General features: G+C 35.7%; 3 protein-coding genes across 4 annotated transcripts in view; 1 reads left to right on the top strand and 2 right to left on the bottom strand.

The window, feature by feature from the left end:
* The window catches only part of LOC130494640 (probable glutathione peroxidase 2), a 1367-nt gene extending 235 nt beyond the window's left edge, over window positions 1–1132 (top strand). Inside the window, exons 2-4 of the mRNA XM_057004888.1 lie at window positions 1–51; window positions 704–871; window positions 957–1132. Of these exons, the coding sequence (XP_056860868.1) occupies window positions 1–51; window positions 704–871; window positions 957–995 (258 nt within the window). The 3' untranslated portion in view covers window positions 996–1132. The remainder of the gene's footprint in view (window positions 52–703; window positions 872–956) is intronic.
* Window positions 1133–1594: 462 nt separating this feature from the next.
* LOC108847087 (uncharacterized) lies at window positions 1595–2629 on the bottom strand. 2 transcript variants are annotated; one of them, XM_057004887.1, is made up of 3 exons: window positions 2064–2629; window positions 1896–1946; window positions 1595–1779 (listed from the first exon to the last, which is right to left on the bottom strand). In XM_057004887.1, exons 1-3 carry the CDS (start codon window positions 2563–2565, stop codon window positions 1757–1759), a joined length of 576 nt encoding a protein of 191 aa, XP_056860867.1. In that variant the 5' UTR covers window positions 2566–2629; the 3' UTR covers window positions 1595–1756. The 2 variants fall into 2 exon arrangements, with proteins under 2 accessions (XP_056860867.1, XP_018475760.1); XM_018620258.2 differs by having other exon boundaries at window positions 1595–1946; window positions 2064–2626.
* A 202-nt stretch (window positions 2630–2831) lies between these two features.
* On the bottom strand, window positions 2832–4479 carry LOC108847084 (40S ribosomal protein S3-2). The gene is made up of 6 exons (XM_018620255.2): window positions 4321–4479; window positions 4080–4227; window positions 3830–4001; window positions 3506–3560; window positions 3297–3428; window positions 2832–3206 (listed from the first exon to the last, which is right to left on the bottom strand). Exons 1-6 carry the CDS (start codon window positions 4348–4350, stop codon window positions 2994–2996), a joined length of 750 nt encoding a protein of 249 aa, XP_018475757.1. The 5' UTR covers window positions 4351–4479; the 3' UTR covers window positions 2832–2993.
* Window positions 4480–11976: the final 7497 nt, after the last annotated feature.

The raw sequence follows: 11976 nt of genomic DNA on the forward strand, positions 1-11976 counted from the left end.
CAGCAAACTGTCTGCACAAGGTTCAAAGCTGAGTTCCCTATCTTTGACAAGGTACTTAATTTTTGTCTTTTATCAAATCTATGACATGTTACAAACTCTATTAATCAATATTACCAAGCTACAACCCTTCTACAACAAAATTCATAATCCGGTAAAAATTATAGGGCAAATGACTTATATCGCACAAAAAAAATAGTGCTAAAAAGACCACATAGAAAAATAATCTTTAAAATAGGTAAAATGACTTAATTTCTCCAAATCCTAAACTCCAATTCTAACATTACTTTCTAAATACTAAACTACAATCACTAAACTCAAACCAAAATGCAAAAAAATAATAATATAATTAGTGTTATTTTGAGATTTTTCTTTTTGTGTGCTATTTTTTTTGAAAAAAATTGTGTTTTATTTATATTCTAAGGTATTCTCAAATTTATATAGTGATGAAAAGATAGAAATCTACTATTTAAAAGTAAGAAATATAGGTAGGATAAAGTAGATTTGACTCTAAATGTTATTATAGAGACAAATGTAAAGATGATTGGAGATGGTCTTACAACCTCTACTAATCACACACTAATCCAAATTACCAAGCTACGATCCTTATACAACAGCATTCGTGTCCAGTCAATATTTTAAATAGTGTATAAGATTAGTTTCTCTTATATAAAAACATTTGACAGAAACATTGATGGCAATGTAGGTGGATGTGAACGGGAAGAACACGGCGCCGTTATACAAGTACTTGAAAGCAGAGAAAGGAGGTTTGCTTATTGATGCAATCAAATGGAACTTCACAAAGTTCTTGGTTTCTCCTGACGGCAAAGTCTCCCAGAGATACTCTCCCAGAACCTCTCCTCTTCAATTCGAGGTATGTGTACCAAGCCCCGGTTCTCTCCTAAACCGGAATCCTCACACTTTCATCACTCATAACCGGTCTTTTTGGATTTGTGCAGAAAGACATTCAAACTCTGTTGGGACAGGCTTCTTCTTGAATCATCATCAAAAGTTTTAAGAACCGTGTTATCTGAATATTTGTTTTTTTTTCCTTAAGAATCCCACCATGTTTGCAAACAAACTATTATTCTCTGAATCTGCGTTTTGAATAAACATGTTGTCTTCTCGTTGGTGACATGTCGTTTCATTGATGAGTTTAATCATGTTTATCATGCGACTCGTCATAACGCTCAAACTTTATAAAAAAGACATGACGTTGAGTCATAAATTCTACTAGCTTAATAGTACAGTTGGATACGTAACAGAACACGTGAAAGTATCTTGTCCACATGTTGTCCTATCGTACACGACACGTTAAAGCGTGTTCACAACTACTGACCACAAAGTTTATGATTCTTTCCTACAAACCGGAAAGGAAAGAAAAAAAGATAGAATCACAAGCAAGGACATGTTCTTTCTTTCTTTTGGCATCTTGTAACTGAAGCAAAGTCACGAGCGTTACCATCATCAAGATCATGAAATCATACAAAAGATCAAAACTCTCAGATGTTACATCAATTACCTCAGACAAAAAAAAAAGAAACAAGAGGACTTTAGAGCAACCCTTATTGTACTTAAAGCTCAATACGCAGAGGGATTGTAGAGAAAGAGTTGGAAAGTTTTTATTTAGTAACAATGACACATTTATTTCCGGTTTATTACAAACGTTAGGCTAAGGATATTATTACTACACTTACATAGGAGTAAAAAAGTAAAAAAGCCAAGCCAGTTTCTCCATGGACACAATGCAGGTCTATTCTCAGCTAAAGTTGGCAGAGACTTCATTCATGCAAAGAAAAGTCTAATCAGTAGATGTTTTCTGGTTCAACCAAATATATGTTCAGACAAGATGATGATGATGATTCTTGTTCAGCTACACAACCGGACAGTGCAAGCTACGGTTTGTGCCCAGTACTTGAGTCTAGCTTTTACATCATCTGGATTATCACCTGAATCAACCATCAAGAAATGGTTCTTCATTATAATCACATGAATCAAAAATGTTTACACTAACCCGAGAGAAAACAGAGACAAAACTATCTATATAACTCGAGAGATTTCATTACCAGGGCTAGAGATCTTCCAGTTAGCAACTGGACTGGTCGTGGTCGTCGGTGGCGGCAGCGGCGAGTTCTCTTGGTGGGTTTTCTTATCATCATCTAAGAACTTCTGGGACATGGAGTAACATAGCTCTAAAGCAGGCAGAGTGTTGCAGAGCTCAGGGATCTCGTAGTAGCTAAACCCAAACCCTAGGTCTAAACAACCTTTTAGCTCCTCAAGATCATCATCCGTCAAGCTCTTGGCTCTCGTCAGATCTTCTTGATCATCTTGAGCCTCCACGTAACCTTCCAGCAACACTTGGCTCTTCCTCTTCTCAAGCTTGTGTCTACTCTCACCGGCGATATAACCTCCAACGTTTCCACCGCGGTTCTTGATATCCGACCAAGCTTCTTGGATTCCTCCTTGCTCCTCGTGTTCTTGAAAGACTGTGTTGAAAGTTTCGTCATTTGGCTTCTCTTGGACAGGAAGTGTCCGTGGATCTGCTGACTCATAGTGAATACAACCCATCTCTCTCTCTTTCTCCAGTTATCTTCTTGCAAGGGCTTTCTCTTACCGGGAATGAATGGTGAAGACAGATTATAAATAGAGAAGATGTAATTGGTTTCTTCAAAAAGAAGCATCAATTATTGGTTGGCGAATTAATTGGTTTCTGCTAGTATGGCAACTTGTGGGCCACGTTAACGAAACGAATCAATGATTCGATCAAATGTGTGCGAGAGAAACAATGCAGTAGTAGGGTGCAAGTAATGAATGCAGTAGTTACTTTTTAGAAATGATTAAAGTAATTAACTTGATAAAAAAGTTGGAACATTTTTAGAAATAAGATTTGAAGAAAGGTGTCCGATTCGAAGATACGATATAACTATAAACTGTCAAAAAAAAGCAGAAAAGTTATCAGAGCAAAATCACATAGTAGTAAAAAGAGATTCTTTCTTCTAGGCGACTGGGATCATCTCAGGGTAGTCTACTGCTGTGAGGGGAGCTTCCGGTGCAAGGGCAGCCGGAGCAGCAACCTGAACAGGTGCAGAGTTGACATCTTCCTCCTTGGGAGCATGGATGATGACAACATCAGGCAGTGGTGTCTTTGGTCCATTTACTCCCTTAGGGTCCCAGTCAAGCATGACCTTCACCTTGATTCCGAGAACACCCTGCACATTTGAGAGTTTCAACCAGACTTTAGATTAGACATTGCTTGGGGTTTAGGTGAAACCAAGGGAGTCAGAAGAAACACACTAAACCTGTCTAAGCAGAACATGTCTGACAGCAGAGTCGATGTAATCCTTGGTTGGCTGACCGGAGGAAACCATGTAACCGTCCTTGAATTTCATGGACTTGGCACGTGCTGCACGAAGCTTTCCACTCACAATCACCTGACAGTAACCATTTGTGTTAAGATGATATTTTATAGATCAAAAACAATTAGAGAATACAGGGGATGTGTACTCACCTCGCATCCTTTAGCACCACTCTCCATGACGAATCTCAAGACACCATAGCAAGCCCTATACAGCACAAGATCATTCCAATATTAACATCCGCATCTTATTAAGAAATGATACCATACTATCAAATTACAACGCTCAACATATACCTACCAAACAGCAAAGTCCCTACAATTCAGTAAGCCTAAAGTTTTACAAAGACATAAACGATACCCTATCAAGTAATCTGACATCTCCGTCATATGCATAACGAACTACCAAATCAACTATCTCAGTTCAAACACCTAACAGAGCGATAGTAAAAAAAACAAACAGAGAAATGTATATACCTGCGGACAGCAAGTCCTCCGAGAAGCTTGTAACGAAGAGACTCAGCCTGAGCAATAGCGCAGAGACCTCTGTTGGTCACCTTCTCAGCGTAAAGCTCAACACTGTCTTGAGGAAACCTGAATCTCTTCTGCACAAGAGATGTCAACTCTCTGATCCTCCTTCCCTTCTCACCTAATAAATAAATACCCAAATAACATATAAAGTCACAACCTTTCGATTAAAAAAGAAGGTTAGCTTTTGAGTACATACCGAGAACATTTTGAGTACGTGTGGCTCTGATGATAATCTCAGTCCTCATCGGAGTAACCCTAACCTCCACACCAGAGTAACCATCCTCCGCAAGCTCTCTGGTTAAAACCTCGTTCAGCTCAGCGTAGAACACACCGTCCGCTACAAACTACGAAAACGCATAAACACGGTTACTGAAAATGGTTCCACAATACGATAGAGAGATTGATTGGAAGGAGAAGGGATCGAGCGTGAACTTCACCTTTCTCTTCTTGCTGATTTGTGTCGCCATCTTTGAAGTCTCGCCGATTGATTGGAAGTGTGAAAACCCTAGAATCGGCGGTAAGGAACGAATAAATAGTTGGGGACTAGGGTTTCTGGAGCTTTTGCTGGGCTTATTTACTGATAAGAGTAGCCCATTATCAATTAAATTCGGCCCATTAATAAATACATTTCAGTTCTTTTTTTCTCAATAGTAACGAGAAAGGAAACAACCTTGCAAGGTACAAGCTTGATCTCAAAAGTTTCAACAGCTTTTGGAGAAGGGTTTGTAGTTTTGTACTGTGTAGGGTATTGTATCTTGAAAGAAAAATATTTTTCTCTTGGTTACTGTAACACTCTCTTCTCAGTCCCCAAATGGAGAATATGGAGTTTTCTAGTTCTGCTATGGGGTATTCCACGGCAGCTCAGCTTGTAGTTGTGGTAGACTTCCCCATATTCACCGTACAGCTGACACATGCTCTTCAACTTGTCACTTTCTAGTCCATGTATTTATTTAATTAGATTACTTAAATATAATATAAATATATTTAAATTTAAGATATTTAACAATTTAATTTACATGTGTTATATAGATTTTACTTCTAAAATAATAGAACAAACATAATTAACAAAAAAATATAATATAAATTTCAAACACTATCATCAAAACCAAAAAAAAACTACCTATAATTTTTATATTAAATTCAAAAATATTATATAACTTATTGAATTGTCTTCAAGACTTTTATTATAATTTTGATTTTATGAAATAATTATGAAATAATAATTTAGTATCAAATAATTTTTATTTCTTATTTTTTACAAATTATATCTTTTTAACTGAATTAAAACAAAACTAAAAACTAATTCAATTGAGCTAACAAACACAAACAAAACCAAACTGATGAAAACCAAACTAAACCAAACTTAACCGAACAGAAACAAACTAGTTTCAGTTGATTTTGGTTAATATTTTTCTAAACCCAAACAAACCAAACCAAACTAAATCCAATCCAAATCAAACTGAATCCAACCCAACCCAAACTTAAACAAAAATGTCAACTTCTAACAAAAAAGTTCAGCCAAACCGGACTAATCCCAAATCTGATGTAATCTACCCAAGATTCATTTTTCAGTTATAAAGGAAACCAAAAATCGAAAAGTCTACTGTCAAAATGAGATGAATGAATAGCATATCCTATATGAATTTATGTTAAATCGTAGACGTAAACAATATGTTTGGTTTTTCTATGGTATTGTAAACAAGGATAATAGTTATCTTGTTTCAATCTTCTGCGGTCTATTTGGTATTGTCAGCTATCTATTTGACCGTCTTCCTCATATCATCCGATTCCATCTGATTCTGAGAAAGACCTCTGTGTAATGTTTCTTAAATTTAATTAATCATTCAAAGAAAATAATCCTTTAATATCTCATAATTATTTATACTGATGTTGATGCATATGTGTAGAGGTCCACCATATCATGTCTTTTGGTTGGGATCATTGGTGTGGTAGGGATTGGTCTGATCACACTCTTCGTTGGTGTTTTCTACAAAACCTTCTTCATATTTGTTACGATAAGAACTCCCTTATTTTCATTGGTAAAAGTTGTATCTCTATCGTCGAATGATCAATGTATATAGTGCGCAGCATGTGCGGATTAACATAAAGATACTCAACAAATTATGATTTAATATGATTGTTATTCAAATTATTCAATTTGATAAAAAGAACTAATATTATAAATTATTAAAATTTAATATTTATATTGATCGTCAATGTATTATGTTCTATTTTAACATCATGGACTGTAAATTTTGGATAAAAATATTATGTCTAATAATAACAAAATTATCATTAGGCAACTTGAAGTTGAAATCGAACATTTATTTTAGTTGTGGATTAAAAATAATCTCAACAGTATTGAAACATTAAAAATAGTCACGGTCCATAAATTATCAACATAAATAACAATGGCGAATACACATCTGTATTATCGATAATTTATATCTTGTAAACTTTGAGAAAGATTATAAAACATCACCTCTGCATTTCTTTAGATTATATTTATATAATGTTTATTGTTTGTAAATTTTTTTATGTTATTTAACATTTTATCATGGTTTTCATGTTTTTTGTACTTTTAGTATTCTTTAATAAGTTTTATTTTGTCTTTTATTGGTTATTTATTATATTGGTTATAATATACTATTGTGATAATGTTTATGGTTTTATAGAAAAAAATAATTTGACTTTTATCATGTATAAATGCAAATTAATTTATATTTGTTAGCAATCTGATTATTTATATTCAAAATATATAAATATTTACCATAAATATACAATTTGTATTTTATGATATAGTATATATTTTCAATGATCCTTTAACTAATTTTCACCAATAATATTAAATAGAATATAAATTTAAACACTTAATAAAATTATTTTATCTCACAAATAGTTAATTATAACTTAGTAGAATATATTTATTTTGCGATAAGATCATTTGGAGGTTTAACAATTGAAAAAATAACATAGACAATAAATTATTAAAATAAGAAACTGGTGATCAAATGAAACATAAATTAATAGGATACACCAATTAAAATACTATAATCTAGAAATTCATTGACTAAGGCTTCTTTTTCATAGTGGCATCTAAATATTTCTTTTGAAATTTTTAAAAAATATTTCTAACTCTTTCAAAAAACCATCACAAAATATTATTTTGATGGATTTAAGAGGAAGTTGATTCATTATATATTATGTGGTATAGTCGATGATGATAAAGTTATTTAAAACAAAAGAATCAATTTGAAATAATTTAGAAACCCAAGGGTGAAAGATGCGGCACCATGAGAAGAATTCTTAGGATTAGGTTTCTCATTTAAGAAGAACTAGATTTTGACCCGCTCGACCGAGTGGGTGTCAATTTTTTTATCTTTGTTTGTAATAAATGTTATACATGATTTACAATGTATGTATTAATATAACATTTTGAAATATAACAATGTGTTTAATTACCTCAAACAGATTTTTTTTTTGCGTTCTACCGTAAGTATATGACCAATATTTACTGGATATCATATAATTAAATCCAACATTTGTAGAGTTAGATTTATGTATAAAATATCTATTCATTGACCCATGCGCTCAGTACTTATTTTTTTGCTTAAGTTTTTTTGTTTGTACTAAATGATGTATTTGTGGAAGTTAGTCGTACTACTTTGAGTTAATTAATTGTGGATGTTAACAAATTATTAGTGTTAAAAAAATCAGAGGTATATATAATTTGAGGAGTGTATAGTATATAATAGAAAACATAAATTTGAATTTGAAATTTAATTGTGGATGTTAACAAATTATTGGTGTTAAAAAATCAGACATGTATATATAATTTGAGGAATGTATAGTATATATAAACAAATATATTTGAATTTGAAAATTATGAAAAATTAATAACTATTGTTTTATAAATTAGTTATAACACTTATAAGAAATATTTTGATTAATAGTTATAAAAAATATAAACAATTAAAGTATCAATTAATAAGATAGATGATTACATATTTCTAATGGGCTTAAATTTGGGTACAGAAAATAATATATTTTTTATGAAACAATATAAATTGTTTCCAGAATATCTTCGACTATATGCAAATATAGCCAAATTCTAGACTATAATTTATATGTTTATAGGTATATTAAAGAATTTACATTGATTATAGGTTTAATAGATTTGACAAAGATTTCTGTTTTGATTTCTAATTTATTGAATTGGTTGGTTTTGAAAGATCATGGATTGGTATAGCTGATTTGATTTTTATAAGTCACGTAAAGTATAAATGTAATAACTTGCTGTATAGGTATTATTAATTAGATCCATATGATGTTTTCTAATAAATTAGCTAATACGAACACATTAGTTGAAGTTATTGTTTCCGTTATTTTGGGCAAGATTATAGTTAGGAATTAGGGAGAATTACCAATTGTGACTCAAAACTTGGAGTCAAACCCAAAAGAGTACCCCAACTTGGGTCAAAGGCAAAAGTAACTTAAAAGGCTATTGAAATTACAACTATCTCCTTGTGAACAAACAAAAAAACGGATTTTTTTTTACGTTTCTACCCCTCGCAAGTCGTCTGTAAACAGACGACTTGAAAATAAGTCGTCCAGACGACTTTAAGTTAAGTCGTCGGACAGTTATTCTTAAACATAATTTAAAAATTTTGTAAAAAATATTTTGATAAGTGAAAATTGGAATTATGTAATTAACATATGTCTTAAGAGATATAAATTAATATATAACAAATTTCAATTGTTTCAGCCCAGATGAGTGAAAGTAGTGAGTCATGATATTCTTTAGTTTATGTTTCATCAACATATGTTGTAGTATTGTATGTGTCTTAGGGTTAGATTTTGGAAAGCATTAAAACCGTTTTTGAAAATTTTTAAAATTACCTAGGCGTGTTCGTTTTCTGTGTATAGTAAACACTATTGAAGTATAATTGATTTTATAACGTGGTTAGTAAGTTAATTTAGTCATTTTAGTTTAGGGGTTCATTTAGGGTATTGGACGACTTAATATTTAGTCTTCTGTTCCCAGACGACTAAATATTAGGTCGTCTGATGTACATTATCAGCCAGAATAAGTCGTCTAAACCGGACCAAACCTTAAAGTTTACCAATGTACTTTTAAAGCTAACCGGATTATTTACCCAATATATAAGGTGATTTTTTTTTTTTTTTTTTTCATTTCCGCGAACAGAAACCCTAACAGTTCTCTCTCACCGGCGATATCAAAGGCGATTCGAATTCCCACTATTCCGAACAACCATCGTTCTCAACGTCGCTATCTATCTCACTTCATTCTCACCGTTGTCGCCGCAGCTTCTTCTAACCCTAGCGCCGCCGATTCCTCTAAACCCTAGCGCCCCCCGCTCCACTATTTCCGAACAAACCGTCGCCCTCGCCACCGTGCTCACCAACGTTCTCACCGCCGCTTACTCTAAACACTAGCTAGCACCGCCGTTTCTTCTAAACCCTAGCGCCGCCGCTTCTTCTAAACCCTAGCGCCGCCGCTTCTTCTCTGTAAACCGTAGCGCCGTTTCTCTGTAAACCCTAACGCCGGTAAGTCATCAAACTCGTGGAAAAGATGAACATAAAACGTTGTCTCTTTTCAATTTACTCATTCTCACCGTTTCACGTTTATTTTTTCAGATCTATAACCACAATGACGAGTACTCGAACTCCTTCTGCGACTAATCAGGTCCGCTTGAAATTTTTCTACTGGAAGACTTGTAAGTAAGTCGTCTGGAAAGTCTTCAACCTGGACGACTTAGTACGTCCATTTGGAAGACTTTCCAGACGACTTAAATATAAGTCGTCAACTAAGTCGTCCAGTTGGACGACTTTCTAGACGACTTATATTTAAGTCGTCTACTAAGTCGTCTGGAGTAACAATTAAGCGTGATTGATTTAGCTTGTGTTCTGACTTCTATTGTTGTCTTTGATTATTTTGCAGACAAAAAGGATGGATATTCCAGAACTCCCCGTAGGTTATACACATTAGGGGAAGAGCCAGAACCCCACAATAGCATTTCGTATCATACGGATAACACGAAGTTGCATACTGCTCTTAGGGAAGCTCTCACTGATGCTGAATTTGAAGAGCTCAAGGAGTCGAGATGGGAGTTTTCATCAAGTTCAAGGAGCAGGGATTTGGTTGGGCTTCAAGGCTGGTTCACCACTTGCTCGGTTTAAAGCTGGACATTAAGAAGAAGTACGAGATGTGGTGTCTCGTTGGTCCAGAACCTGCGAGGTTTCACTGTTAGAGTTTGAAAAACATCACTGGTCTAAAGCGACTACATCGAGGACCTTGAGACACCAGAATGTGAAGTTACCCCACAGATGGTTTCTTTCTGGAGATGATGGGAGTTCATCGGGAAGCTGGGCCAAGTACTGATCAGATAATAGCAGCACTGAAGAGATGCGGGATTGGTCCAGGGAAGATCGCAAGCGACTCGCGTACCTTTCCATTTCACTGGATTCATTGAAGGAAAAAGTTCTCAAGCGCTACACGAGCTACTCTCGCAAGGCTAGTGATGGATTTAGAAAGGTTTGAGAATATCCATGGGGGAGAGTCGCGTTTAAGGTGCTGATGGACTCTTTGTGGAACAAAGATATTACTGGCTGTTACACCGGGATGGCTTTTATACAAGTTCTTCAGGTCTGGGCGTACGAAGCTATTCCGGGATTGGGTGCTAGTATTGGTCTACCCAGAGCAAACAGTCCGTCTCCACCGATTCTGGCTTACGACGGCAGCAGAGGCCGCAGATTCATGAAAGCTGCTATCTTGAGTCAGGTACCTTTTCCATCTTCACTTAATTAAGTCGTCCGGAAGGTCTTCCAGCTGGACGACTTAGTAGACGACTTATTATAAGTCGTCTGGAAGGTCTTCCAGCTGGACGACTTAGTAGACGACTTATTATAAGTCGTCTGGAAGGTCTTCCAGCTGGACGACTTAGTAGACGACTTATTAAGTCGTCTGGAAGGTCTTCCAGCTGGACGACTTAGTAGACGACTTATTATAAGTCGTCTGAAAGGTCTTCCAGCTGGACGACTTAGTAGACGACTTATTATAAGTCGTCTGAAGGTCGTCCAGCTGGACGACTTAGTAGACGACTTATAATAAGTCGTCTGGAAGGTCGTCCAGCTGACGACTTAGTTGACGACTTATAATTAAGTCGTCTATTTAGTATTTTGTTTCAAATATCTAACTCGATTCTTCTTATTTACTGCAGACCCGCGTGATCAACTTTGTTGAGAAGGACATTAGTGAAGTGGCCAAAATGGGACTCTGAGGTTGATGACGTGCCCGCGGAGAACATCATTAAAGTGATGTAATGATCGGAGACCGTGGAAGTGGACCATGGATTGCTGGGAAGTCACTGGACAAACCCAAGTTGGTGACTCCATCGAAAAGAGCCAAAGAGATGGTTGTGGAGGAGGTGGAGGAAGACAATCAGAGACCTCGGAAGAAAGCTCGTAAAGAGGCTCCTAAAGAGGCTCCTAAAGAGGCTAGAGAAGAGGCTCCTACAGAGGCTACAGAAGAGGCTACAGAAGAGGCTAGAGAAGAGGCTAGTTGGGTGACCAGAGAGGAGTTAGAAAACATGTTCAAGGACTTAGGTGACATGATGAAGAGGGTTTAAGAAGTGCATCAGGGAGATTAGGAAGATCTCCGATAGATTGGAGCTGTGGAGAAGAAGGTTGGTGTCACCAATCAGGCTACCCCTCAAGCCCAGAAACCGGGTTAGTAAAAAACACCTACCCCACAAGCCCCAGAAACCGGGGCTAGTAACAAACAGACTACTCCTCAAAAGGATCAGCCCCACTTCAAACCAATCATCCTACTCCTCCCACCAGACAGCCTGCTCCTCAAAGGCAAAGCCTACTCCTCAAAAGGCGAAACAGCCTGCTCCTCAAACTAAACAGCCTGCTCCTCAAACTAAACAGCCTGCTCCTCAAACGAAACAGCCTTCTCCTCAAACTAAACAGCCTGCTCCTCAGACGAAACAGCCTGCTCCTCAAACGAAAAGCCTTTCTCCAACAAAAGAAACAGCCTTCTCCTCTGCCCAAAGAGGTTAATATCAAAT

Source organism: Raphanus sativus, chromosome 3, assembly GCF_000801105.2.
Source record: "Raphanus sativus cultivar WK10039 chromosome 3, ASM80110v3, whole genome shotgun sequence".
Taxonomy (NCBI): domain Eukaryota; kingdom Viridiplantae; phylum Streptophyta; class Magnoliopsida; order Brassicales; family Brassicaceae; genus Raphanus; species Raphanus sativus.

What these genes read in the sequence shown, in the direction of transcription:
- LOC108847087 (XM_018620258.2), bottom strand. Translation starts at nt 2,565, where the DNA reads ATGGGTTGTATTCACTATGAGTCAGCAGATCCACGGACACTTCCTGTC. An exon ending in CTGGAAGATCTCTAGCCCTG is followed by an intron (nt 1,947 to 2,063) that starts GTAATGAAATCT and finishes TGGTTGATTCAG; the next exon opens with GTGATAATCCAGATGATGTA.
- LOC108847084 (XM_018620255.2), bottom strand. Translation starts at nt 4,350, where the DNA reads ATGGCGACACAAATCAGCAAGAAGAGAAAG. An exon ending in ACGTACTCAAAATGTTCTCG is followed by an intron (nt 4,002 to 4,079) that starts GTATGTACTCAA and finishes TTTATTTATTAG; the next exon opens with GTGAGAAGGGAAGGAGGATC. An exon ending in GGAGGACTTGCTGTCCGCAG is followed by an intron (nt 3,561 to 3,829) that starts GTATATACATTT and finishes TGTGCTGTATAG; the next exon opens with GGCTTGCTATGGTGTCTTGA.